We start from the raw sequence: 25,974 nt of genomic DNA, 5'->3' as shown, positions 1-25,974 counted from the left end.
CGGGAAAAATTGATACTCAGTAACAAACACAACTAATTGAGTTCATCCTGAAGCATGAAATATTTGCAACAAATGACATTTCGAGATCTGCAAATTTAAGCAAACGAGGGCTCGCTGTACATGATTATGAGCAGGTTACATCAATGCATTATATGGGAGCCAACAGCTGCCACTGTGTCCAACTTGCACGTGATTGGAGCACTAATCCTGCATCTTAAAGTGAAAGCAAGCACTTAAACATTACCGATTTAGAAGAACGCTCAATGACAAGTAAAATGTCATTTGCCTCTGCAGTGACTATCTCTTTGTTACAAGGTAGTATAAAAAAGTTCGGCTTTACAAATAATTCATACTAAAGTGAAACCGTTTACATAAAATAAAACTGTAGAAAAGTCCATTTCAGCTGCCACAGTGACGCCTTGTACCAGCAAACAATATAGTATATACCGCCACCAACCCCTAACTGTAACAAGACAAAGTCAAGGCAGAAATTTAGGACTGCACTCCTCAGAGAACAAGACTAGCTCTAAGCCAAGACTACCAGATGGCTCAATGGACTGGAGTGGAAATGACGTTAATCCAATGTTCGCTAGAATTCTCCAGAACAAGTTTCTCCTCTTGGCAGCGACTAGAAATGTGTCTGTTGTCAGTGCCTCTAAATTGCGCAGTAAGTGAATGGAACCACTCAGAACTTCAAATAGCCACTGTGTACAAAGGACCAAAGGCTCCTTTGAGTGCTCCAGCATGCAGCCTGTCCAGCATATGCCCTTCTTTCCTACTCACTGGTAGGCGCACACAGTGGCAGGGCACAGCCCAGATGGATGCACAGGTGTGAGTATTGATGCGATATGCGCTTGCAGCAGTGCTTGCCATAAGAGCCAGCTGGCACTGCCGCGAGCCACTAGTGCGCAAAACAGGCGCGTACACAGACGCTTGCTTGGTGTTTGAACTATGTTTAATGGCCGACAGGCTGACAGTGAAATGTAAAACAATGTTTACAAGAAGACGACAGAGAAGAAAAGGTGAATGTGACACGACCTGGCCTGCTGTTGCTTTAAAACGAGAATGGCGCCCGTTAAGTTATCAGTAGCGGCGCCGCTTGGGATCTCTGTCCGCATAGTCATCGCCAACAGCACGGCGGCTGTCATCCTGCATCCCATAGTGGGGCTGTGGTGCCTGCTGCTGGTCAAACCGTGACATACGTGCGCCACTGTCATATGTGCTGACAAAAGTGGCCCCCTCGATGCCAGCAGCAGCTGCCTTGGTCTGCGCAGCCGCTGTAGCCATTGGGTCATGCTGCTGGGGAGCCATCTGTGCCATGCTGGCTGCTGGTTGTTGTGCCTGCTCACGCCGTGGGAAGCCCAGAATGTCCTCTTCACGCTGGCGCAAAACCAGCTCTTCCTGGCGGCGGATCTCCTCGCGGCGCTTCTGCTCAGCAAGCCGCATCTCTCGCTCATGCAAAAACATCTTGCTCTGCTCCTCCATGATTCGCAGCTGCTCGCGCAGCAGACGTGTTTCATGCTCATAACGGTAGTACTCCATCTCTTCCTCCAATTTACGCCGCTCATCTTCCAGCTCGCGCTCAAGGAACTCTCGCTTCTGTTTTTCCAGTTCCAAAAGCTTCTTCCAGCGGCTTGAGAACTCGAACTCGAAGGTACCCGGCTCTGCAAAACGTGGGCCCAGCTCACGCTCCTTAAGAAACTGTGGGTTGTTCTTGTTAACGTTCTTCTCAGGAAACCCATCCTCTTCGTCACGCAAGTCCAGTGGCTCCACAAGCACTGGCCGCGGTGACGCAGTCAACAGCAGGCAGCCCTGCGTAGCCTTTTTGAGAGCAGCCATGGCACTTGTCTTGCGCGCAAACTCCACAATGCCCTCGCCCACTGACCGGCCTCTGTCGTCCACAATGACCACAGCACGGTCAATCTCCCCAAAGATGGAGAATGCATCCTCCAGCAACTCGTTGGACACATATGGACTGAGGTTCTTCACCTTGAGTGATGAACCCTGCGTGGCAAAGCGGACCTGCAGGTAGCGGCCTTCATTTGGCGTGTTGTCCAGTGCAGCCTTGGCTGCCTCAGCCTGCTGCCGCTGGTCAAACTTGACAAAGCCAAAACCTTTCTGAGCGTGCAAAAACACTTCAACCAGCTCTCCAAACGCGCCAAACATGCGCCGGAACTCTTCTTCAGTCATGTTGGTTCCCAGGTTGCCCACAAACAAGCGGCAACGTGCTCCACTGCGCTTGACGGGCTGTGCTGGCGGCGGTGGCATGCCCTGGCCCGGTCCCCCCTGGCCGTACGGTCCCTGCTGCTGTTGCTGCTGCTGACCACCGGGCCCACCTTGGGCACCGCCTTGGTCAGGCTTTTGCTGTGTTGCGTATCGCACATTCAAACGCCGGCCATGCTTTTCGGTGCCATTCAGGGACCGCAGTGCCTTCTCTGCCTGCTCATGCGTCTTGAACAACACAAAGCCAAACCACTTCGTCTTGTTGAGGAAGATGTCACGCACCTCTCCATGCTCTTCAAACATCTTGCGGAATGACTCGTCATTCATCACATTCGGCACATTTGAGACGAAAAGTTTGCAGTTCTCAGCATTTTCGCCACCTTGTTTGCTGCTGTTGGCATTGGTTGCATTTGTGGCGTTGGGAGCGGCATTGGCTGCAGCACTAGGCATACCCTGACCACCAGATGCATTTGTGGCCGGCTGTGAACCTTTTTGGTCAGGCTTGGGAGATGGAGGCTCCACCTTAGGGGCAGGTTTCGTGCCCGATGGTGTCTGCTGGCTGTTTGGTGGCGTTTCTTTCTTCCCCGGCTGCTGCTGCGCGGGAGAGGGCTTTTGTTGCTGTGCCGGTGGTTTCTGCTGCTGGTGATTAAGCTGTTGAGGCGACTGTTGTGGTGGCGTCTGCGGTTGCACCGGCTGGCGGGGAGACTGTTGCTGCTGTTGAGGAGACTGACGTGGCGACTGCTGTTGCGGCTGCGGTGAAGGCTTGGTGGTCTGTTGCCGTGGCTGCTGCTGGGGTGGTGGCATTGACTTGGGTGGATACCGACTGTCCTGCTGACTCTGCTGGTGAGGGCTACGCGCACCATCATGCTGGCCATAATGGCTGTTGCGATCGTCGTACTGCCGGCCACCGCTGCCATAGCGGTTTGGTCCACCACCGTATGGCGAGTGCCGCGGCGGGTAAGATGATGAGCCACGTCTTCCAGACATCTAACTTCGCTATCGGCACACGAAACCTCTGCAGACACGGTGATAAAAAAAGACAAACACACTGCTAAGACTGACAAACTCCGGGTGTTTGCACGCCTCGCTGCTCTAGCATGCTGCAGCATTTGCAAGAAATTTCATTTGCACTGCCCTGATAAACTAGAAAGCACAAGTTTTTTTTTTTGTTCAAGTAAGGGAAGTGCAATGAAGACTGCAGGCGGCATTCCGAAAAGAAAAAGATCTCCCAGGATCGACAGAGAAGTATTTATCCTGAGCGTCAACTCCCATACCCAATGACGCAAATCAAATGCACGACAATCACTGGTGTCTCCGAAAATTTGCATGTCTGACAGCCAACTGCCACGTGCTCCAACTGCAAGCAGGCTACTATACTGTGTAGGGCGCACTAAGTGCGTTGGCGTCATGAATCCCAGGCTTTCCTTCAATTCAAGAATTTTATCCACATTAACTCTTTCCTTACCGTGCCTATTCAAAGTGTGAAATCTGAATGACTGTGCAATCCAGGTCCCTTCTGGTCAAGTAAAGCCTCCTCTTAGTAAAACGCCAAAAACTGCACTTCAGTTTCCGATTTGGTTCTTTCGCAAGCTACATGATGAGCATGTTTCTCCTCGCGAAACATATCAATGCGCAGCCATCACATCACGGTGAGCATGGCATCCAAGGTAGCGTCCTCTTCTCACACAGATTCTCCTGAGCAATGGCGTTCTCCAGATACCACAGCATCCACATTTGTGTTTGTAGATGCAAACAACAACTTTGTGCGGAAAAATGAAGTCAATTCGTTCGATTTTAGCTATAACAGGGATGGCTGCTCCGCTCTGCCCAAATACAGATAGGTGCCCACCCTTCATTTTCACCGTTGACAAAGGATATTCGCTGCTTTCCGAGCCTCTCTCATGCTACCGGACATGTCCTGAATTATTCCGTGCCACCAGCAGTGAAGTGGAGCAAGTTGTCTCCAAGATGGCCTGGGCCTTAGCAGTGCACTGCGGAATAGCCTAAAGCGCTTTGCACAAGTCTTTTTCTACTGATGGGAAAGATAGCACGAAGAGTACTGAAACTTTGAATAGTCACTTCCGACATTGTAACGCATACACATTCTTGGTTCTTTATTCAGTTTTTTTACCGGAATATATTTAATCTTTTTGTCAATATTTAGTGAAATTTTGACAACTTTTTTTGACAGCACTATACCCTTTTTCTTAATGTTATTAAAAAGAAAACTACTAGCTAAGCTATGATGTGCTACAGCAAACTATACCTAATTTTTAACTGATGGGAAAATAGTTGTTTTATGCACACCACCTTGAAGGCACGTTTTCTTGCAGTAAGAAAAGAGTTAAAACAATATCAAAATAGTATCCACACCAATTGATGTACAATAAATGCAATGATGCGTTAAGTGCATTTATGTATTTTTCTCGCCGATTAAGGCATCATTTTTGACTAATGGTCAATAGAAGAGCACAGGAGATATTTGACGTCGGTGATAACAGACCGAAAAAAATATAAGAAAGTGAATACCAAGCCGGTATAATAAAATCTCGAACTAGTTGTCTCTAATAACCACCATGAACTTCAGCATATTTAAGTTCCCAGATTCTATCCATGAAAAGGCATTACAACTACATTGCCAGCGATCACGTCAAGCTTTTGACCACGCAAGATTTTTAATTACTGCATTTAAAGAGATGTACTAAAACTGCACAGTAAGGAATGCAACTGCAGCAGTGCAGAATTCAAAGAACTGTAAGAGAGCATTACATGTAAGACACTTGTACAGTCGTCCACACACCTGTCTAGAACGCTCAAACGGTGCGCTCTATTGGGCATTATGACATTGCGGCTGCATACCCAGACCCAATATACCTTAAAAACCGGACTATAGGTCGGACCGGAACATAGGTTGACCCCCCAACTAACCAATCCTAAAAATGAAAAATCTTTTTCAATAGAGAAGGTACCGAAGTCACCCTTACCTTGAAACAAATGCGACTCAACAGGTTGCACAATGGCGACAGTATTTATCTTCATTTAAATGCTGCTCATATGTACACCGGGCCAATTTTTAAACAGTATTGGGCGCCCATCGACCTGCGTGTTTGTCAGCACCTTATCATATCATATGGCAAGGAGCGGCGAAAACTAGGTATGCGTATGTGTACACATGCGCTTACTCTCACTTCTTTTGCCGCTCCGTGCCGTGATCTCTACCGCTTTCACGTGATGCATTCAGCAGTCACAGGCAGCGATCTTGCACGCAGCTCCCGGATGAACTCCGCATCCTTTCCTTCCAATTCTGGATACTCTGTGGTCCGCCCACGGAATGATGTTTTTTTCTGGTTGCTGCAAGTTGTAATACGCAGCTACTGCCTCCGCCAGTACCAAATGCCCCTTTCAGAAACTCCTAATTTGCGCTTTGCCGCCAGGTTGCCGTGAGCTTCCGCGTACCCAGTAGTCTTTCTTGGAGGCGACGGTGAATTGCCGTCTGGTTCCGCTCATTTTGAAACAAAATGTGAAAAAGCAGCCTTTAACCAAAATAGCTTTGCAACAATGGAAACACATAATGAAGGTGCCACAACGTCGCCACGCCACTGCTGATAGCAATGGTGATGGAGGCTGTTGACTTCAGCCGCCCATTGTTGCAAGACTTCCGTAGTTTTTCCGCCAATGACTGGCATATAAGACGGGGGTCTACTTTATGCCATGGATTTTTTTAAAGAAGTTCAACCTGTATTCCGGTTTTTACGGTAGCTTTTAAAGACATGAAGAGAACACAATTTATGCAAATATGCATGCATGATAAGGTATTGTTTCAAGCTCTTGGGCACTCGTAAATGGCTGAGGTATACTCCACAGTGAGCCAATCAAGCGCTCTAGACAGGTGTGTGGACTATTGTACATGCTGCACCAATGTGGCTCAGATAATTTACTAAATACAAACACATGTGCAATCGGCACCAAGATTACCGACAGCACGTGTGGCTTATATGAATGAGCAACAGTGGTGCAATGGAAAGAAAGATCACTGCAGGCACATTCATGCATACACAACCCAAATGGGACCTTGTTTTACACAAGCAGCCTACTCAGATGCTTCAGAGAAGTAGACCAATTACGCAATACCAAGCTAATTCACGACACACATTACTGACGACTTCACAGGGAATGAGAAACATGGCATCAACTTAACTTCTGAAGGATTAGGAAGCTGAGAACTGTACAAAAGTTACAACTGAAATAAAGGAGCACAAAAGGCTTCCCCACTCGCCACTATTTTTTTTTCTTGAAAATTAGCCTTGCTCTCCAGAGAACGGCTGATGAAGGCTTTCAATGAAATGTGAAACCAATGGCCCCTATCACAGTGGCAAAGCATAAAGCATTTTAAATAAAAAAAGGCCAATTGCAATTAAATCTTGCTTCGGCTACACTGTATCTTAATATGTTGCATACGTCATAAAACTAACAGGTACAAAGTTCTACACTTCTTAGAGAGCCGGTTCATAAGCACATGCCCTGAAACATGCGGAGATCTCTGCTTGTGTACATTCATTAGCAACGTTTAAATTCTGTCGGCATTCACATTCCCAATAACACATGCAACGCGAGCTTGCTCGCTGTGGTTTCTATGGGAAGCAACAAGCCTCCCAAATCACACCACTATGGGGCTGAACAGCACCTATTTGGACTGAGTGGTCCGTTTCTACATTATTTCCAAAACTTAATAATGGCGGTCGTTTTTATAGTTGCTTAAAAACCGTAGTTTTTGCAAGCGATCCCTGAAGCATTCGCTTCTTTCCCATCTCATTTTTACGGTTCTCTGTTGACATAGTACACGAAAAATGTATTTTTACGGGGAAAAAATTGGCAATGCAGTTGGCCTTTAAGCATGAAATGCTTTCAAAACTTCTTGCACAACTTTCTGCTAGCCTGACGCCATGACCTTTCAAAAAACAGCTGTTAACATCTATAAAAAAAAAAACACCGACTGAATGTATCAGAAACGCAAATAAAAATTCCTGCCCTAAGTAACTGCATCAATGCAGAATTCATTTTCCACCTTACACCCCCGCGTCCAAATTACGAGTAGACACACACAAAAGAAAGTTATTAACAACCACTGCATCCACCATGTTATGAGAAATCTGCGCGGCATTCCAAAGGTCTCACCGAGTACTTTCTAATGGCACGAACCTTGGGCATCCACTCTAAAAATTTGAATTACGGCCCACCGCATCTCACACGCTTAACGAGCCATGCACGAAGATATGACCTCGAAATATGCCAGAACTGCCGCAGTTTTCGGCAAGCACCCATAAGGGGTAATCGCATTGAAAGGAAAGGGTGTCAGCAAAGTAAGTGCCCGCTCGTCCACAAAAAAAAAAAAAAAAAAAAACAAGGCCTCAAAAGTAGTAGTGTCACAATGGAGGTGAAACAGATGCCAAAAAGAAGTTCTACCAAATCAAATAGCACTGTGAAAGATTCTGGAAATTTTTTTTTTTACCCCTAAGATCACTCGGTTGAACGGGCCAGTTTCCATCAGATAAACACTGCAAATAACTGTATAAAGCAGATTGTTCCAATGTCTTAGCAAATTGAGAGCTATGAAAGCTACACGAACTGCCCTGACAAGCACACTGAACGGTGTGGAAGTATGTACGGAAGCTGCTTATATTAGCAAGTTATATATGTAACAGTGCACCTACACCACCACAGATGAATTTGCTCACCCACTGCCCAAAACCATTTCATGCCAATATCCACTCCACAATCATAAGCTCAGCTCCTTTGTTCCCCACCCTACCTAATTTTGATACTAAAGTCACTCATGGTATGGTTTCATACACTAACCAGCAAGCGTTTCTGAAACCAGTGCTTTCTTGTGGAACAAACGCACGGGTGGGGGTACTTTTGAGCAGCACATTCACTTGAACAGCCCATCACATCTTACTTCACTGATGGATAATTTTCCTATTGAAAATAATAAAAGCAGCCTACAGCAATTTAGAATTCTACATCCTTGCTGTCTTCGGTAAGCCAACGACAGCCCTTAACTGTTAACATCACGTGCCTTAAGATGCTGAAGAGGAAAATTCACGCGGGAGACTGCCACCGGACGTCGTAGCAAAAATAAGATTTCTAAATTATTAAGTGACTAATGAAGACTCCTGTGTGGCATGACCGCTCAATAGCCTTTACTCTATGTAATGAAAGCATTTTATTGCAACCAACAAAACAATCACAGGCAGCCTTTAAGGTGGTACAAGAAGAAAGGTTTTTCACAGCGCAGCTGAGCCTCCGCTTTGTTCAGCTAACGAGTGGGAGATATAGCACATTTGTGAAACTTTTAACCAGGGCCTATATTCCGAGTTTGCGTCATAATCGATACCGTCATTTTCGGCCTCACCTGATTGGTGGAAATGGCGGAAGCGGATGTCAGTTCGGCTGCGACTGCGAGTTGCAGCAGGTTGTCACTGTGTTGCGGTTGGCGTAGCAAAACGTCCAGCGGCGCTATTGCTCTTTGCCAAGAAAAGGAACGCGGCAGAAGAAAAATTCAGCAACAATATTAGCTGTGCATTAGGTGGCACAGTAAAGAGGTAATCAAAAGCCGCTTAATTCACCCAATGGACTTCAGGAAATAAAAATTTTTTGGCTACTCTTTTCTGCACTGTACGCAACACCGCATGCCTTTGCAGTCATAGATGGCAGCCGCCGATCGCCAATGGTAAATAAGATAGCTAGCTTGTTGGCACAATACTGTATTTTGTATTTCTTTTGAGGAGAAAAAAAGGAGCGGAGAGGAATATTTGTGCCGTGGACTCACTGCCGTGCTGAACCATCAAAACGCCGGACGACTTGTCTGCAGCACCGTTAAAGCTAAGCTGCTGCTGTGATCGGACAGTTTTGCAGACAGTAACTTAAGTTTTCAATTCCTTTCATGCAGGTACTGCAAGAACTGCGAGATGCCACAGTTAGGCTTTTAATTTTTTTCCACTAAATAAATATAAGATGTGCTAAAAAAAAAAATCTTCCTGCATTGCTCTTCATGAATGAATTTGAAGACGTCGTAGACAGTTTTCTGAGGTTCGCCATAGCATGAAGCACATGCATGCCCCTTGACGACTGAAAACTAGATTCCGAGCTAACTTGCGAGCGCAACGCAGAGCAACCATGCCACGGCTATTCAGAACAGAGAGGGGACGGCGAAGAACCACCTCTGGCATGTGAAACGCATCGATGTAGTGGCACATCACTAAAAGACCGACCATCCGTGCACATGATGAGCAGGGTCATGCTGCCAGGCATTGCACACTATCATGATGCAGGGCGCTTTAACAATTAACAGGATTCTAGAACAGCAAATTCATGTTTGCACATAGTAAACATAATCATTTTGAGGGACATTATGCTTTACGTTACATCACTTAACATATGCAAACGTAGAAACGATGGTAACTCCGGTTATAGTGGCGCCATCTCGTTTTGTTGAAGCGAACCATTTCTGTAGCAAACCGGTGCTCTTTACACCTAGGAGCTACCAAATCATCCAATGGAATAAAAAACAAGCCAAATTGATTGTCCATCCCATTTGTCATAGGCAAGACAAGACAAAGTGAAAGCCAGTACCAATTTATAGCCATCTGAGGCGTCGTAAAACGCAGTAACAAAGATGAGTTCACACTGAAGCAGAGCGCATTGGCCATATCGGCTGTTCTCACCAAGGTCCTTGAGCATCTGCTATGAAGCATATGTTATGCGAGTGACGTCAGTCAGATTTTTTCCAATCAATGCATTCAAGCTGCCACATCATCTGCAGTTCTGACCAATCAGATGTGGCAGATTGACAGTAACAATTATAACAGAAACTTGGGATACGAGCCCAGGAGTGTGCGAGCAGGCTGGCTCTTCTGTTCCCCTCCCATACAAGCTGAGAGGAGTGCAAAGCTTTACGGAAGTGCGCTACTTATCCAGCTGGTCCAAAATGGCAGCCATTGCTTCAACTTTGTTATAAATTTGTTAAAAAATGTGTACCACCTAAGCTGTTTAGTTTTACATGGTATAAGTCACTATGAACTATTTAGAAGTAACCAATTTGTTTTTTTGCATGGCGGGCAAAAAATTTCTGCTTTGGTTGTAGTTGCAAAAGTTATAAGGGGGAGCCCTTGTGATGATTTACCTTTCTTCGCTTAGCTAAAATGACATTTCAAACGTACTGCTCTGTTAGGGCCAAGTGTTAAGGATGCATGGAGTGGGCGCACAAAAACACTTCAGGACTTTATGATATCTGCACATTCCTCTCATAAAACAAAACACATTCACACACGCACATACACTCTCACACATGAAAGCATATAAACGCTATCCCCCCTCCGTGACGAAAAACAAAACAGAAAACGTACCTGCCAACCTGCCATAACAGGACAAGGACACATGAACGGAATGTGTCCAGGCTACTACCAGTACACATTTAGAGCAACTTTTTCTCACTTCAGGTAATTCTTACAATCGATTGTCTAAGTGTTCTTTTTTAAATAAATGGCACTTTGAGTGCCAGCATTTTTCTGAGCCTTATGTTGCATGAGGTACAGACAATGTAGAGAGGGTCTAGAGATAATCTGTTTGCAAGATTCGCAGGGCAATGCGAGAAATTGCAGCAGATTATTTCTGAAAGAGAAGCTGTCTGCAGGTTCTTCAATACAGTAATGGACAATGCACGCAACACTGCGGACAGCCCATTAGCGCTGCAGTCTTAGCTCCACGTAACTGCACGACAGAACCATGCATTCCATTACTCCAAAAATCGGCTTGGAAATGGGTGCCTGGCTTGCAGTGAGCAAGTGCATAACCGTGTCACCTTCGATGATGCTTATTTTTAGCAGCACAGATGATATCGCAGGCTACATGCTGAGTCATTCCTTTTATCTAATGCGAGAACATGATGGTTTCGAGCTGCCAACATGCCCCCAGTGTCTAACCTTTTCTGCCTTGATTGTGCTATTTCATAACACGTCCCAAGGATCGCGAGGAAAACGGTGGACAGGCCAGAATCATACCATAAAAACTGGAAGAAACGCGCTAAACGAAAAGAGCATTCATCACTGCAGCTCCTGCACTGCAGGATCGGCGCCATTAATGAGCTATTCATTTTGTAAAACCAAACTTTCAAACTTCGCTCATTTTGAAAAGTTAGTCACAAACATGCATTAGTCCAATGAGAAAGCGGGCGGCTAATGACTATACCCCGTTTCATACATCAGGTGCAACGCTGTCAAAGCTAGCGCACTAGCTTGCGCTGCCTGCATCCACGACCAAAAAGTAGTGCATCCTTTGTGGTGAGCGAAACATAGTGAATCCTTTGTCTACTGGCTTACTACATGACACATTTGTCATGAACTTGATCAAATGGGCTCTTACTGCTGACACCACACTTTTACCTTTCTCATGCCTTAGACCACTTGGCCCCAGAACAAGCACGGAGTAACACGCCTCCCTTTATTTTCCTGTCCGGACTACTAACGTACCTTTCACAGCGTTGCACCTGATGTATGAAACGGAGTATAAGCACAAGTAAGTCCATATTTACGCTGAAAAATTTAGTGGAAGCTGCAGTAACTATGGTTGCATTGGCTTCAGCCATATAACATGTGCTAGCACATGGTTCACCTCTACTGTACGGTTTTTTTTATGAAGAAAATTATTTCAAACAACATTGTGGACAATTTTTGGGAAAAATAAGTCCATGTCTGCAATATCAGGAGGTTCGTTCAAAATCCGGGAGAGTTGTGAAGTACGCACATATACGGTGAGGTTTTTGCTCCAGATTTTAGCCATTTGGCATTTTGTACCATGCACATCCCAAGGATTGTAGGTATTTACCGCCCCATACACCAGAGTAATTTCGTGCAGTCTCGGGCGCATGCGTCATCAATTTCCCTGACTCACTTGGGCCAATGCTTGGGACAGAGGAAGACAGGACACATGTCCGTTGTTGATAGGTTTCCTGGCAGTTGATGTTGAACATGCTCGGCAGCTATGAGCAGGTTCATAATTTCGAAGCTACCAACGCTAATATGGCTATTACTAATGGTCAGCACAAATTTTCAAACAATAACAATGGTGTCTAATTGTAATCAACTAAAAATTTCGTTAAATAGCTCACTAGCTAACACAATTCACCTGTTGCTGATATGATACCACTAATATCATAGTGCCTCTAAATTTTTCTGCCATAAAATTTTCAATGCCACAGAGCCAGATTCAAGAATCTGCAAAATTCCATTGAAGATTTAGCATGCCCAAATTAACTACAAAAGGTTATTTCTAGAGCATGCCTTCCATGCCCCAAATGTGCTTTCAATATAATTAAAATCTAGCTATGGTAGATCAGCATCTCATTGACCTTTAAATTCTATTCGCTTGGCTAGTGGTATTCTTTTAATGCGATACCCCTTATCAACTGAATGTCATCTCTCCTGAACCTCCAGTCCGACCATTCGGTACCTTCTGCCGGTGACCACGCCACTAAGTGGGAAGCGACCAACCCTACAAAAGCATGGCCACCCACTTGTGCTACTCTTTTCCGAAAGGGTCCACTATCACAACAGGATGTCACCTGCAGACACCGGTCGTTACTGGAACCTACTACGCTAATGTTGGAATTGATCCATTGCTATTAACATTTGCTACAAAGGGTGCCAGTATCGTGGCTCTTCCAGAAGAATGGTGTGAACTCGTCACCACAGCCACTGCGTTTGAAGTGCTTGCCTGCTGGGGTGGACAAATGGAGCAAAAGCATGTCAAGGTGTCAGCAGGAATTCATTCGCGACCAGGAATTAGCAGCTTTATGAGAATTCCGACGGCTTAACGTCTGGATTCCTATGCAATGACTACAGTAAAATACAATGCAAAATAGAATTCCATGAAAGCTGGTATCCTTCATTTTTCGCGGAAGGCTAGAGGCCCCACACCACAAAACCACTTTGCATTTCAAAATGCTTTATTTTAGATACTATTCAGAAGCTTTTCTGAAGCACCCTGTACGAAATTTTTTTGACAGTTTCTATTAAAAATAAAGCAACACTTGGTACAGTCCAGTACTCTAGGCACTTTTTCATGCGTCATTAATCGAGTGGTGGCGGGCACTTGCCACCACCTAAACCAGACCTCAAGCTTGAGCAGATCACGAGCTTCGTTTTTACACCTCACCTTATATCTGAGCCCCTTCAGTATTCATTAAAAAATAAAAATAAATCGCAGTGTGTTCATTTTCTCCTCCAATGCACTTCTCACTTTCAGCGTGCTACGGTGTAACAAGACAGAAAAGCATAGCAAAGCCAAAACAGAGTTTAGTCAAGCTCTATGCTTGCTTTAGAAATACCATGACGATCACAACCATTGCATAAATCTAACAGGCTCAGTGCAGCAATAACAATGCACCTCTGAGTTTTCCACTGAAAGAAAAAAAAGTGATGAATGCTAAAAAAAAAACTGCCTTACAAGATGGCTGCAAAAGCACCTCAATAGTTCTCAACACTGCACAAGGGCAGGTGCAAGGCACATGCAAACCCAGTTTTCAGCATGATGTTCAGCAAGCTTGGCAAATATGAGCACTGATAACTTATAAGCAAAAAAAAAAAAGGCTCTGCAAGTTTTGCTTTTAAACAATTTCAACGTCTCATGCCCGCACCATATTCTGAATTAATTTTCTGCTGCATATTTTCACATTCGGTCCCCCATTTCATATAGAAGGTGCAACGCTTTGAAAGGTGCTGAAGTAGTACGCATGAAAAGGTAAAGAGGTGTTTTACATGGCACTTGTTTTGTGGCCGAGTGGTCTCTGGCACGAGTAAGCGCCAGTGTGTCGTCAGCTGTAAGAGCGCATTATATCATGTTCATGACAAATGTATCATGTAATAAGCCTGCACGCAAAGCTTATATTTCGCTCACAAGGAATGGACAACTTTTTGATAGCAGATGTAGGCAGCGCAAACAAGTGCGCTAGCTTTCACAGCGTTGCACCTTAAGTATGAAATGAGTTTAATGACTCTAGCAACTTGCAGTTGCAGTGAGAAACTGAGCATAGCACTGAGCAGCTTACATATTTTCCTGGGAGAGAAATTTTTGGGCAGTTATTTAACAAAGGAAAAAAACATTTCCGGAGAAATTAATGCCACAACATGTGCCCCAATAGGGATTCCACCTGGCCCCACACCTTTCATCCCATAAGCGAGGAACCGTATATACAGAAAAACAGCACGAATCTTTGTAAACTAATAGAAGTCAGTAGAGCAAAAAGTCAGCGTTACTATCCTCCCGAATCACAGTTTAGTGCTTTGAAGACCATTATAACTCTTCCAGCACACAGATAAATAATCAAGTACATTCTTGATACAAAGGCCCAAGTAGCTATGGTAAGAACTTAAAGATTGCCACAAGATAAGAAGCTCCGTAGGCATGCTTACAGACTACATATCAATCTAACGGCCTACAGGTCATACTTGTGAAAATAAATGACAAAGTTGCATCTAGGACAACACTAGCAAGTTTGCAATGAGACAGGGACACAAAGTCCACATTCTCATTAGGATCCCAACCAGCTTTGGCAAATTTAATAGTGTTCGCAAATACTTGATAGGAACAGAAGTGTTGCAATGCCACATCCAAATACATTGTAGCAGAGGGGGGTTATAACTCTGCATCCAGCAGTAAAGGCTAGGAGACATCAAGCACTAAAAGAAGAGCGCTGGAGCTTGGGCAGGGCATGCAATTTTTCGAGCAATACTATCTTGTCTCCTAGATATGCAGGAGTTTGCGTAGTCAAGAAGCATCAACTTCCCTAATAGGGAAGTGCAAACAAGCGAGTTTAGCAGAATATGCACTCCTCAGTCGCTCTCCCACATTTTATCAAGGATTCAATCTGAAGAGTCAATGGGTGTGCAAAATTTGACTGAGACCAGCTGCAAATATTATAGAGAGACAGGATATGTATAAATTTTTTTGTTCATTTTATCACAATTTTGAAAGTACATTCTCTTCTGCACCTTTTCCAATACTGCATTTCTTCCTGAGCAATATATTTGTGCTAAAGAATCAGTTTGAAAAAAAAAAAAAAAATGCAGCAAACGATCGCACCTTTTTATGGATGCAAGGCCTCGTTGCTTTTACAAGACAATTTAATGACCAAAACAAAGTTCAGCAGAAGTAAAGAGTGATTTGGAAACAATCTTAGGGCTTAGCCCTAACTGTGCCAATTAGTACCCCAACTCAAGTACGATTATTTGATGCAAAATGAGAAAAAGATGCTTACAAGCCAACTGCGCCTAAGCATTTTAAACTGAGAGCATCCAAGCAAATCCACAGACACTGAATTGAAGTTGATGGTTCTCAACATTTTCAGCCGATGACATGATGCTTCTTTAACCCCCTCATCACAAACCTTTTCAAATGTCCAGTACAATGAAACGGCAACGCAGAAACAAAAAATCAGGTGCAAGGCTAAAGACAGTATGTGAATGCAGCGATTATGTAAGAGACACGACCAAACTCGTGTATGCAGCGAGTGGTCATACTAAGGACTGCAAGTGATAACTGCCTCGATTGTGATTCTGAAGCAACAAAAAGAAATAGAATACTTGTAGTTAGCAAGTGGAGAGAAAAAACCAACATGGGGAAAGCTTCAGAAGTGGAAGACGCGGGGTTTCTCTCGGAACACCTCCCCCCCGACGCTTCCCTCCACCCCTGATGCTACACTGCGGACAAGTCTACACTTATTTGTACAAAAAGAATGCGTTGCATGGCTCCATAATTTGGCACAAGCAACGTGGACAGCCTGAAGACTGCACAGTGAATATTTTGTGAAGGTATGTGATGTACAACAAACTCCCAGCTTAAGGAGAGGCCGCCAGGCGATTGCCTGGTGAGAGTAAATCTTGAGGTAAGAACGCAAACATCAATTTCTAGCGTGCAACGGTTTCAGTAACACATGAAACTTGGTGAATTATCCGTCGTTTTCAAAAGGAGGAATCAGGGCCAGTGCAAGCAAATGGAAACCGCATGGTAGCTTGGTTTCAGTTGAAGATAGAGCGAAATACATCTAGCGTAGTAAGATCAGCCCTGAGGGATGAAAAGTATGGTTTATGGGGGTTTAACATCTCAAAGCGATTCAGGCTATGAGAGACGCCACAGTGAAGGGCTCCGGACATTTCAATCACCTGGAGTTCTTTAACGTGCACTGACATCGCACACTACACGGGCCTATAGAATTTCGTCTCCATCGAAATTCGACCGGCGCGGCCGAGATCGAACCCGTGACTTTCGGGTCAGCAGGCTAGCGCCATAACCACTGAGCCACCGCAGCAGCTGGACGAAAAAGTATACTGGAAAAGGTAGCAGGAGTGTTTTTCAAGCTGAGGATACATTCCATGTTGAAGGCTGAAGCACAAGTTACCACAGTAACACTTTCCATTGGAGCCAGGGTAAGGCAATTAAACATCGACACTTGCCAATATTTTTTGCCGCATCCATTAGCACTGTATTCAGACCCTGTCATCAGAAAATTGCAATCGCAAACCTAAGCTCATGGCACTTAATGACTTCACAAAAAACTCAGATATGTAAAAAACATTTCCAATCGGCTTAAAATCCAGTACTGTTTCAGAACCACAAAGCAGCGTTAGCATATAAATCATATGCTGAAGGGTGCTGTACCCTTTAAATGGGAACTCGTAGCATTACGATGTCTGGGATGATAATTCTACATTTCAGACACGCGAGTCAGTCTTTAGCTGACTCAAGCCTCAGTCACTCAGTGGTCACCAAGCAAACAGAAGCGCACAAGTGACAAGCAAGGCAGTATATCTTACCGAAAAAGATCTATTTCTTCACACGCGCCAAGGATGGTGCACAGTAGCACAGATTCCTAATGCAACGCTTCAGGCTAAGCGCAGCTTGCGTGCCACTGACTCAAAACGGATGCAGAGTAGCAGCTGGCTGGGCTTGGCAGACGCTTAGCTCCTGCCTGAGAAAAAGAACAAGCTGTTAATGTGTCGTTGCAGCAAAGACAGAAAATGCAACTCATGACGAGCTGCCTCCTAACAGAGAATCAGAAAAGAACACAGCAACAGTCACATGTTGACCTGTATGTAATGACTTCAGTACAGTGTCTTGCCCCATTCCATTAAAAAAAAAAAAAAATGGGGGAGTGAAAGAGGCAACATTGATCCGATGAAGCACAAGGTCCCTGCCACTGTCCCATGAGAGGCTGCTACTCAGTAAGGACTGCGATGATTCCAGCCAGCACCATACTGTGGTGGGTAGCCAAGGTAGCCTGTGTCATAGCCCAGGTAGCTGGCATACTGATCATGAGGGCCATCTTGCCATGGTGGGAAAGGGCGTTCCAGCACTTGTTCCCTGCGAAAGCGCTCTACCTCTTCTTCCAATTTCCTGCGCTCTTCATTGAGAACCTTCTCTAACTCTTCCCGCTTGTCCTTTTCAAAGTCGAGAAAGCGCTTCCAGCGCTCTGCCACCCTATGCTCCTGTGTGCCTGGTCGTGCGAAACGTGGTCCCAGCTCTCGCTCCCGTGCATATCCCCGACCTCGCCGCGACACTGTCCGTTCAGGCAAGCCTAGGACCCAGTCTCGGTACTCCAGTGGCTCTGCCCACACTGGTCTTGGCTCACTGGTGAGCAGGAAGCAGCCTTCAAGGCAGCGTTTCAGGGCCGCCTGAGCTGCGGGCTTGCGTGCAAACTCCACGATCCCCTCACCAACAGAGCGCCCCCTGTCGTCCACTATGACCACGGCCCTTTCCACTTCACCAAAGATGGAGAAAGCACTCTCCAGCAGTTCATTGGAGACCCAGGGTCCCAGATTGCGCACGCTAAGGCATGTACCCTGAGTGGCGAAGCGCACCTGAATGCGCCGCCCGTCAACAGGCGCATCGTCGAGTGCTGCCTTGGCAGCCTCGGCTGCTTCATAGGAAGCCATCTTGACGAAACCAAAGCCCTTTTCAGCATTGAGAAATGTCTCTTGCACTTCCCCGTGCTCGGAGAACAACCGCCGCAGCTCTTCTTCGCCTGTGCTTGCAGGCAGGTTGCCCACGAACAGGCGGCAGCGGCCACCCGGTTTCTCGTCTCGCGGACGCACAGCAGCACCCCCATGGCCCAACGCTTTGGCCAGCTTGCCCTTGGCATTGGACGCTGGCGTCACACGCAATCGCCGGCCTCGTCTCAGGTTCATGTCCAGGTTGGTCACCACGGCCTCGGCACTCTGTGGACTGTCCATCTTGACAAAAGCAAAGCCTTTCTGGCTGTTCACAAAGACGTCCCGCACTGCCCCATAGGGCTCAACCAGTTCCCGCACATCGTCCTCGGTCACGGAGTGAGGCAGATTGCCAATGTAAATGCGGCTCCGATCAAGCGCCACATCAGGTGGCGGGTCCTTGGGCCTGTAGATGGGCGGCCGCTGGCGTGGCTCTGTGTTCTCGTGGAAGCTCATGCTGCACCTCCTCCAGGTTGCTCCAAGCCTCTAGCACACTACACACACACAGGTTCACTTGCATGACTCAAAGCAGTGCAGAGCATGCATATAAGAGGCCTGCCTTTTATTGTGCTAGAAGGATCCTGGCCAGGTCTAATGTGAATTGCATAGCTAACCTCATTAGGCAAAAATGAAAACATATTAAACTAAATATGCTTTAATGCTCTTCCTTAGGCATTTACAAAGAAGGTCATTATGGGTGCATACATTGCTCTGGTTAACCAGTAATGTCCTACTTGGAATCACTGCTGTCAGTTTAGTGAAATGCACCTTAGGAGTCAGCAAGCTAAAATGAAAAAAAAAAAAAAGCCAGGTCAAGACTAAAATTGTCAATGCACTTTGTCTATAGTGATCCCCACATCACTGCTTATTTGAAAAAATTGTTCACTTGTACCACCAGTGTGCAACAATAGAAATGGTCACATTAAAATCTAACTCAGACATTTGAAATAGAGCTTTGTGACACTTAATCCACAGTAGAAAATTATGCTCCAACAAGTTTCTCATAATTTACCGAGACCTGCACACAAAGTTCACGTAACTTGTCAAAGTTACCCCACTTGGAATAGTTAAAACAGGCAGAAGGCGCAACATTTCACTCATACTGAACACTGCTCGTCGTTACTACACTCATTACAGCATCAAACATACACGCTGCAGAAGCTTGTGTTGCGTTTGCCTCAAAAAGGCAGATCACAACCCATGCTGAAGCCACACACCTTTATACTGCCATTTTGATAACTAGGTGTGCGGCAGTATCGGAGCATGGTGAAACGCACCATGCCATCACAGTCCCTGCTTATAATCCTTTCGATATAAGATCTTCCAGTTCCTTTATGGCTGTGTGGTGTGTTGACTGGCATTCTTTGCTCTCTCCCATGCAGGTCTGAAGCAAAGTAGCAGATGGTATACCCTTTTGTGTTACTTTCATTGATTCTGTTTCTTTTCGCCTGTTTTACAAGCAGAAAATTAAATGCTCAAGACCCATTTTCCCACTCATTTATCATTTCGAATCATTTGTCCCATGTGATATGTCCCATGTAGAGTCTGACATAAGTGAGCAAGCTTGCAGATCAAGTATTCTCATTCTGTTAACATCTGAGCATTGAGTTCCAATGCTACGCACTATACAGACAAGCAATAGTGATTACTTGCTTAATATGCAAGGCAAGGCCCCTTTAATACTTATTTGAGAGAAATGAATTAGGACGATGCTTAAACTCTCATATAGTATTCAACTTTTATTAGACCTTCTGTGCATATACTTAAATAATTTTCCAGCTGATACCAAGTGTGCAACCATTGAAACTTTTCTCCACCCTTCCCAATTAAATATGTTTCGACATAAGAATTATGTTTGATCATTTTAGTTCCCAATGAATAGCCAAGGTTCGGCGACCACCCCCACTTCCAAAGCAGATGGAATAGCTTCAGAACACATTAATCTATTACAACTCCCTCCAATGTAAGCAACTAAGCAGGAAATTAAGCATTATACTATAAACCATTTCCACTGCTTTAGTAAACTGTTCTTGAAGTCCAAGTGTCTGAAAAATGCCTTTTATAGTGCCACAACTGCCCTACATTCACGCATTATGTTACCTCTCATGAGCAATACCAAAGTATGTTTTAATTGCAAACTTACACACTGAAACAGATCCTTCAAAAAAACCTTTGTTACCTTTTTAGTTGCATGTGGCTGCACTAATGACGAGCTCTGATAATGTTTCAAAAAAAAAAAAAGGTAGCCAGGAACATTAGGGTTAAAAACAAAGTATTAATGTTTACTTTTGACTACTCATGTAGACAGCATAAACAACGTACTGCCAAGAACTACAGCGCCACCCTGCCAGTGTATTTACAGCCCTAAATGTTCTTTCACTTGACTGCAAAGCTTAGAGTCTCCACGAGAATCCTGGCAACTTTCTTAGCAATGCTACCTGAGCTACAGTAAAATGGCCAGCCACCAGGCAGACCTGAACAAACTTTTCGGTGAACAGTTGGTCCTGTGTTAAGGAATATAATCACAGCATTTAGCCAGAGTTCTAATCATACCGTAGTTATAGCACACTTCAGTACAGATAGGGCCTTTCATTTTTTGTTTTCTTTTTTTTTGAAACCTCGGGGGTAAAAAAAAACAGGTTCAAAGTTGAAAACTGAGTACAAAGATTTTTCTTTTTCTATGCAAAAGTGCTCCATTTGGGTTCCAAAGAGAATAATTTAATATTACCACCTGTTTGTTTCACTATGACACCTATGTATTCTATTCCTGATCGTTTTTCCAAACAATTCACCGCAGTGGATTACACAAAAGAGCACTGCAAAAATGTCCAATGCGCTAGCTGCCACTTCAGACACACATCAGTGTAGTTAGACCAGGCCATTGTTGGCATGTGCAGCCCTTGATGAAATGATGATGCTGGGTCAGCACCTGCACCTCTCAGGCAGCTTGCTTCTAGCATTTGGTTTTTGATAAGCTACACCACAAATGACATGCAAAAAAGGCACCAACTATGGTTTTTAACCAAACATAAAGGGCCTTATATGCAAAGCACATAGATTTTTAACAAATGTGGCACAGAATGAATAGAACAGCTATGTTCTGCTTCAAGAGGTCAGCTATTAGTTACCTGCTTGTATGTAGAAGGTATTAGAGCTCACGAAATAAATTAGTATGTCATATAAGTAGGGGTTGAACTTTTCGGTTTAATCTGGGAAAAAAGAGATAAAAGTACGCCAAATCCATTTTTCGAAACTGGTTTTTAGCCGAAAAAGGTCAGTATTTTTTACTTGCAAGCATAGCTAGCTGGCTGCTGAATGCGAGTTACATTAACTTAAAGTTGAAAATTATGCAAATAGAGAATCCAGGGACATGATGAGACGATGGTATTGTAGAACAAGCAGCGAACTTGTGCGATTTGAGCTACTGCTCCGCTAACTCCATGCCTCTGCAGAATGGGAAGCATCATCTCCTCGCAGTCTTCTAGCTATGTCCTTTCTTCACTATCATAACCTGCATAGAGCAGTTGGTTAATCAGGTCAATCAAATGCATAACATTGACATGAAACCGTGAACGGGCATCACAAAAAATACGTTCTGGTTATCGCGACGACTGAGCGGCAGTTCCAAACACAGACCACGTGATGCCCTGCCCTTGTGCTCTACGCAGCCTGGCAACCCAACAATAACATATTAACCTAGTTCTTAGAAGTCAACTTCCACTTCCGTTTTGTCTGTCGGCTATTTCACTTGAACTGAGCGACACATTTAATAAGGGTAGCAATTTTTTCTAAGCACAGTCATTGAAAAAAAGTCCGTATCTCATGTCGAAAATTATATTCGCCAAAATAAAAAAAAAGAATCAGCATCCCGAAAGAAGAAAGTCTGCCGAATTCTGAAAAAATAAAAACCAAAAGAGTCCAACCCCTGCAAATAAGCAACTACTAAACAGAACCATTCTCCTCAAAACAGAGAAGCTCTGTTTCTTGTAGCTGCGTTAAAACTTTGCAATCCCAAGCAAGTTTCAAGCAAGGGATCGCTATAAGTAATTAATGTTTATTCGGAGCACATTCCATTTCTTGTGCTTGAACATACAATTTGAGGGCCAGTATGAATGCCGGTTATACATACCAATAACAGGCAACTTCAGCTGTACTAACCGAATTCTGTAACTTTGCATTAGCTTCTGAGCAGAACTATAACTTTGTTAAACCACTGGACAGCATTATTCTATCGGAGAATTTTGAAAACATAAATGAACTTCCACATCACGCAGTTAAAAGAAAATAGTATATCAATGTCAGCTACTATGATGCCGACAGCAGCCCGCCAAGAAGCCACTATAATATGCACACAAAACATACAGACGTAATAGCATAACTCAGAATTACATTGCCGTGTAGGGCTTTGTTTCAAGACAGAGTGAAGGTATCAAATAATTTAGGACTCCACTTGTTTGATCCTACCTGGAGCTCTGCACTGATCGTGGCAGAGTTGCGTTAACGCCTTGCCTATTAAAAAGCAGGAAATGAAACCTGCGTCCTTGACCTCAGCAAAGACATTGGTAGCAGATACGGTACTGTGATGGCAATAGCCTGTTTCATAACGACAGTGAAATGCTAGGAGTAATAAATTAACTACATAGCAATATAAAATACCACACACATCTTTTCCTGCCTGAAGAGCACGTGACTGAAGTGTTCTCTCATTTAGTTCGATCGTGCCTGTTGGTTCTATTAAGCTGTAAACCAAGCAGCAGCAAAGCAACTACTAATCAGATGATCCATACATCCTCACCAACAGGATAAAGTACAAAATGATAAGGTAACCACATATGTAAACAAAAAAATTTACTTTTAGATTGAAGATGTCAATAAGCCAAGCCTCAAATATTTGACCTCAACTTTGCAATATAACAAAGGCTGCAGTTCAATCCAAACAGAGCGAGCAAACTGTATTTTTATGGTACCAATGTAACTTAATCTTGATCTTGGCAGACAGCCATCATTCTGAGGATGGATATCTGTGCCTGTCTATTGCAGTTTTACTGCTACGAAGCAACACTGGCTTCAGGTAATTAAACTGTAAAAACAATACAGTAGTACTAAATGATCCAGTGAAGTTCTGAATCCTGCTGGCTAAACAGTTACCTCTCAAGGCAGACGAGCCAAAGCTCTAGCAGAAATAAATGGTGACACCACAGGTGCATGACATAGGTGTGCAACATGCTAGATATGGTAGCAGCGCTGAACATATTTACCTTAAGTCCTCCCTGGGGTGGCCACCCTGAAAAGCATATTTTTTTTGTTAAACTACTAACTAGGGCCATCATGAAAATATTGGAAATTCACAAGCTCCCCAAATAAAAATTTAACACTTGTTTCAAAATGGCCCTTACCCAGAGAAAGAGCAGAGCTTTGAACACAGATGTGAATGTCTTTTACAAGAACACAAAGATGTGCTTTTCTATTTTGTATACAATTTCTGAGCACTTTTCTCTTTTCTTCAGCAAAGGCTTCCAAATATGCCCTCTGCAAGGTAAATACAACGGTTCTTTTGTGCCGAAACGAGATACTGAAGTGCTAATAGGTATTCAAAGTGCTCATGCGGCGTGCTGCAGACTACAATCAGAGAGAAGCTGACTGTTTGCAGGTAACGCGTTCCTGCCTAACCAGCCTGCTGGTCTACGTAGCTCTGCTTCTGCGCAAGAGCAGTAGAATCAAGCAGCTGCTACCAGGCACTGTTTTGAATGCAAAGCAGTGCAAAGATGAGCACGCTTGTCTAGAGTGCTCGAACAGATCAAGTATAACCTTCATGCAGCTGCTTTCTAGCGGCAGGGTGCTGGAGCCTTCACGGTTGTATGGAATTCTGGCTGCTCTCTAGCGCAAGTATTGTCCCATGAAACTCGGTACCTGCTTCAAAATCTTTCTTCTCTTCCACAAGGCACTGCTCGAGCACTCTAGGACAAATGTTCCCACCTTCGTACACCGCTCTAACAATCCAAATGTCTTACACCGACTTTAATGGAGCAAGAGGCATATAGCGAGCCTAGATAGCAACTACCGTCCCTATGAACACCTTTATCTAATCTTTCAGCAACGACTTCAACCACCATCAAAGGGCAACCTACACCTTAGGCCCGTTTCACATGCTGCGAATTCGGTCTGCGGCTGGAGAGGGCCGCCGCTCTTGCAGACGGCTTGCGAACGATTTCCGTCCGGTTGGAATTCATTCGCAGCGGCGGTGTGTTCGCTCTGCGACTGACCACTGCTTGGCTCTGTCAGGCTTGGCTTTGGCCATCGTACTTTTCAAATAATTCGGAACTGTTTACTTTGACAGAAAGATACGAAATGTTACCTTGTATCTAAAAGTGCGCACGACTGCAACATAAGCACATTCCATGTTACATTACTGCCGCATTTATTCACACCGAACGAATTCGCAGGTTCTGCGTTGCATGTGAAAGGACTGAGCGGCATTCGCATTGCGGCGTCACCTAATTCGCAGTGTCGGTGCGGCAGAATTCGCAGCATGTGAAACGGGCCTTAGAAATGCGGAGGCGCCGGTACTACCTGCGCCATTTTCATTTCCTTGTAGCATCGGTGTCATTCACCTACCTGTTCGTGCAAATAGCTTCGAAAAAGCCAAACCCAATCCCAAATGCCCATGAACGCTAACACTCATGACCAGGCAAGCACGGCTTCCCAAATCAGCCTTACGCATCGTGTCCGCGTCGCTAAGAAAAACAATGGGCAGGCTGGCAAGTAGCACAACCGGTGGACGCGCCAAGCACTCGTTAGGCTTAGCTGCTAAAACGCGTCCGATTTCGGCTCATGTATCAGCTGTCGCAAATAAAGGCTGAAAACATACAGGACTGTGGTGGAAATCAGCGAGCCTGTGTAGTGTAAGCAACAACCCAGTACTATCAGCGTAACTTGCATTTCTTCAACGCCCGGGTAGAAAAAGTAACCGTATACAAAAACTCAGCAGGATGGGATTCAGTTAAGCTAGATAGCGTTCGCTCAGCAACCAGTTCGAAAAACCTATACATTCAAGGCAAGCATACAGTCGTCTGCATGTCACACCTAAATGACGCTACGGGACTGATTAGGCGGCAGCAAGGAGCTTAGCTTGAACCGCCTCCACTGCGTAGCAATGGCGGCCGGCTGAAACAATAACGACCGGGCAAGACGCCGGCAGCCGATGAAAAAACGACGTTACCGAGAAACCCACCATTGACATGCATAACATATCTGACAAAACCTTACCTCTCGTATTCGTTTACGGCCTTGTTCCCAGTCTTGTCAAAGGAAACCCAACAGTGCCAGAAGACGAATTCCACACGTCCGCACAGAATGGCGAAGGATGCCCAACGAGGAGACGAGGAGAAGACGCGTACTGCGCAGGCGCATCAAACGCAGGCCAATGTTCGTCACAGAAAACCGGATCGTGTTAAAAAAAAAAATGCTCTAATTACAACGCTGAAATAATATTCAAAGTAATAAGCAATGCTTTCTTTCAACGTTTTGAATTAAGCTCGACACAAAAACCAACGCCAAGTGCTGCAAAAACAAATATGGAAACAAAAATCACAGTCGGTACATTTTACCACAGCCTCACAGGCCTCATTGCAGCTGTTGCAACCATTCTGACGCGAAAAAATAGTTACCAACCGTATGTAATCTAAGATTAAGATTACAGTAAGAAATTTCA

At 44.7% G+C, this 25,974-nt stretch overlaps 1 protein-coding gene across 4 annotated transcripts; it reads right to left on the bottom strand.

The window, feature by feature from the left end:
* Window positions 1-937: 937 nt before the first annotated feature.
* Window positions 938-25,852, bottom strand: LOC144136485 (uncharacterized). Of its 4 annotated transcripts, XM_077668850.1 has the most exons (5): window positions 25,530-25,658; window positions 23,522-23,547; window positions 17,091-17,245; window positions 8,636-8,747; window positions 938-3,238 (listed from the first exon to the last, which is right to left on the bottom strand). In XM_077668850.1, the coding sequence occupies exon 5, from the start codon at window positions 3,208-3,210 to the stop codon at window positions 1,084-1,086; it is 2,127 nt and encodes a 708-aa protein (XP_077524976.1). In that variant the 5' UTR covers window positions 3,211-3,238; window positions 8,636-8,747; window positions 17,091-17,245; window positions 23,522-23,547; window positions 25,530-25,658; the 3' UTR covers window positions 938-1,083. The 4 variants fall into 4 exon arrangements, with proteins under 4 accessions (XP_077524976.1, XP_077524975.1, XP_077524977.1 ...); XM_077668849.1 differs by lacking the exon at window positions 8,636-8,747 and having other exon boundaries at window positions 25,530-25,852; XM_077668851.1 differs by lacking the exon at window positions 8,636-8,747 and having other exon boundaries at window positions 17,091-18,757.
* Window positions 25,853-25,974: the final 122 nt, after the last annotated feature.

This window comes from Amblyomma americanum, chromosome 6, assembly GCF_052857255.1.
Source record: "Amblyomma americanum isolate KBUSLIRL-KWMA chromosome 6, ASM5285725v1, whole genome shotgun sequence".
In the NCBI taxonomy this organism is placed as follows: domain Eukaryota; kingdom Metazoa; phylum Arthropoda; class Arachnida; order Ixodida; family Ixodidae; genus Amblyomma; species Amblyomma americanum.
This window is presented reverse-complemented; position numbering and strand designations above follow the sequence as displayed.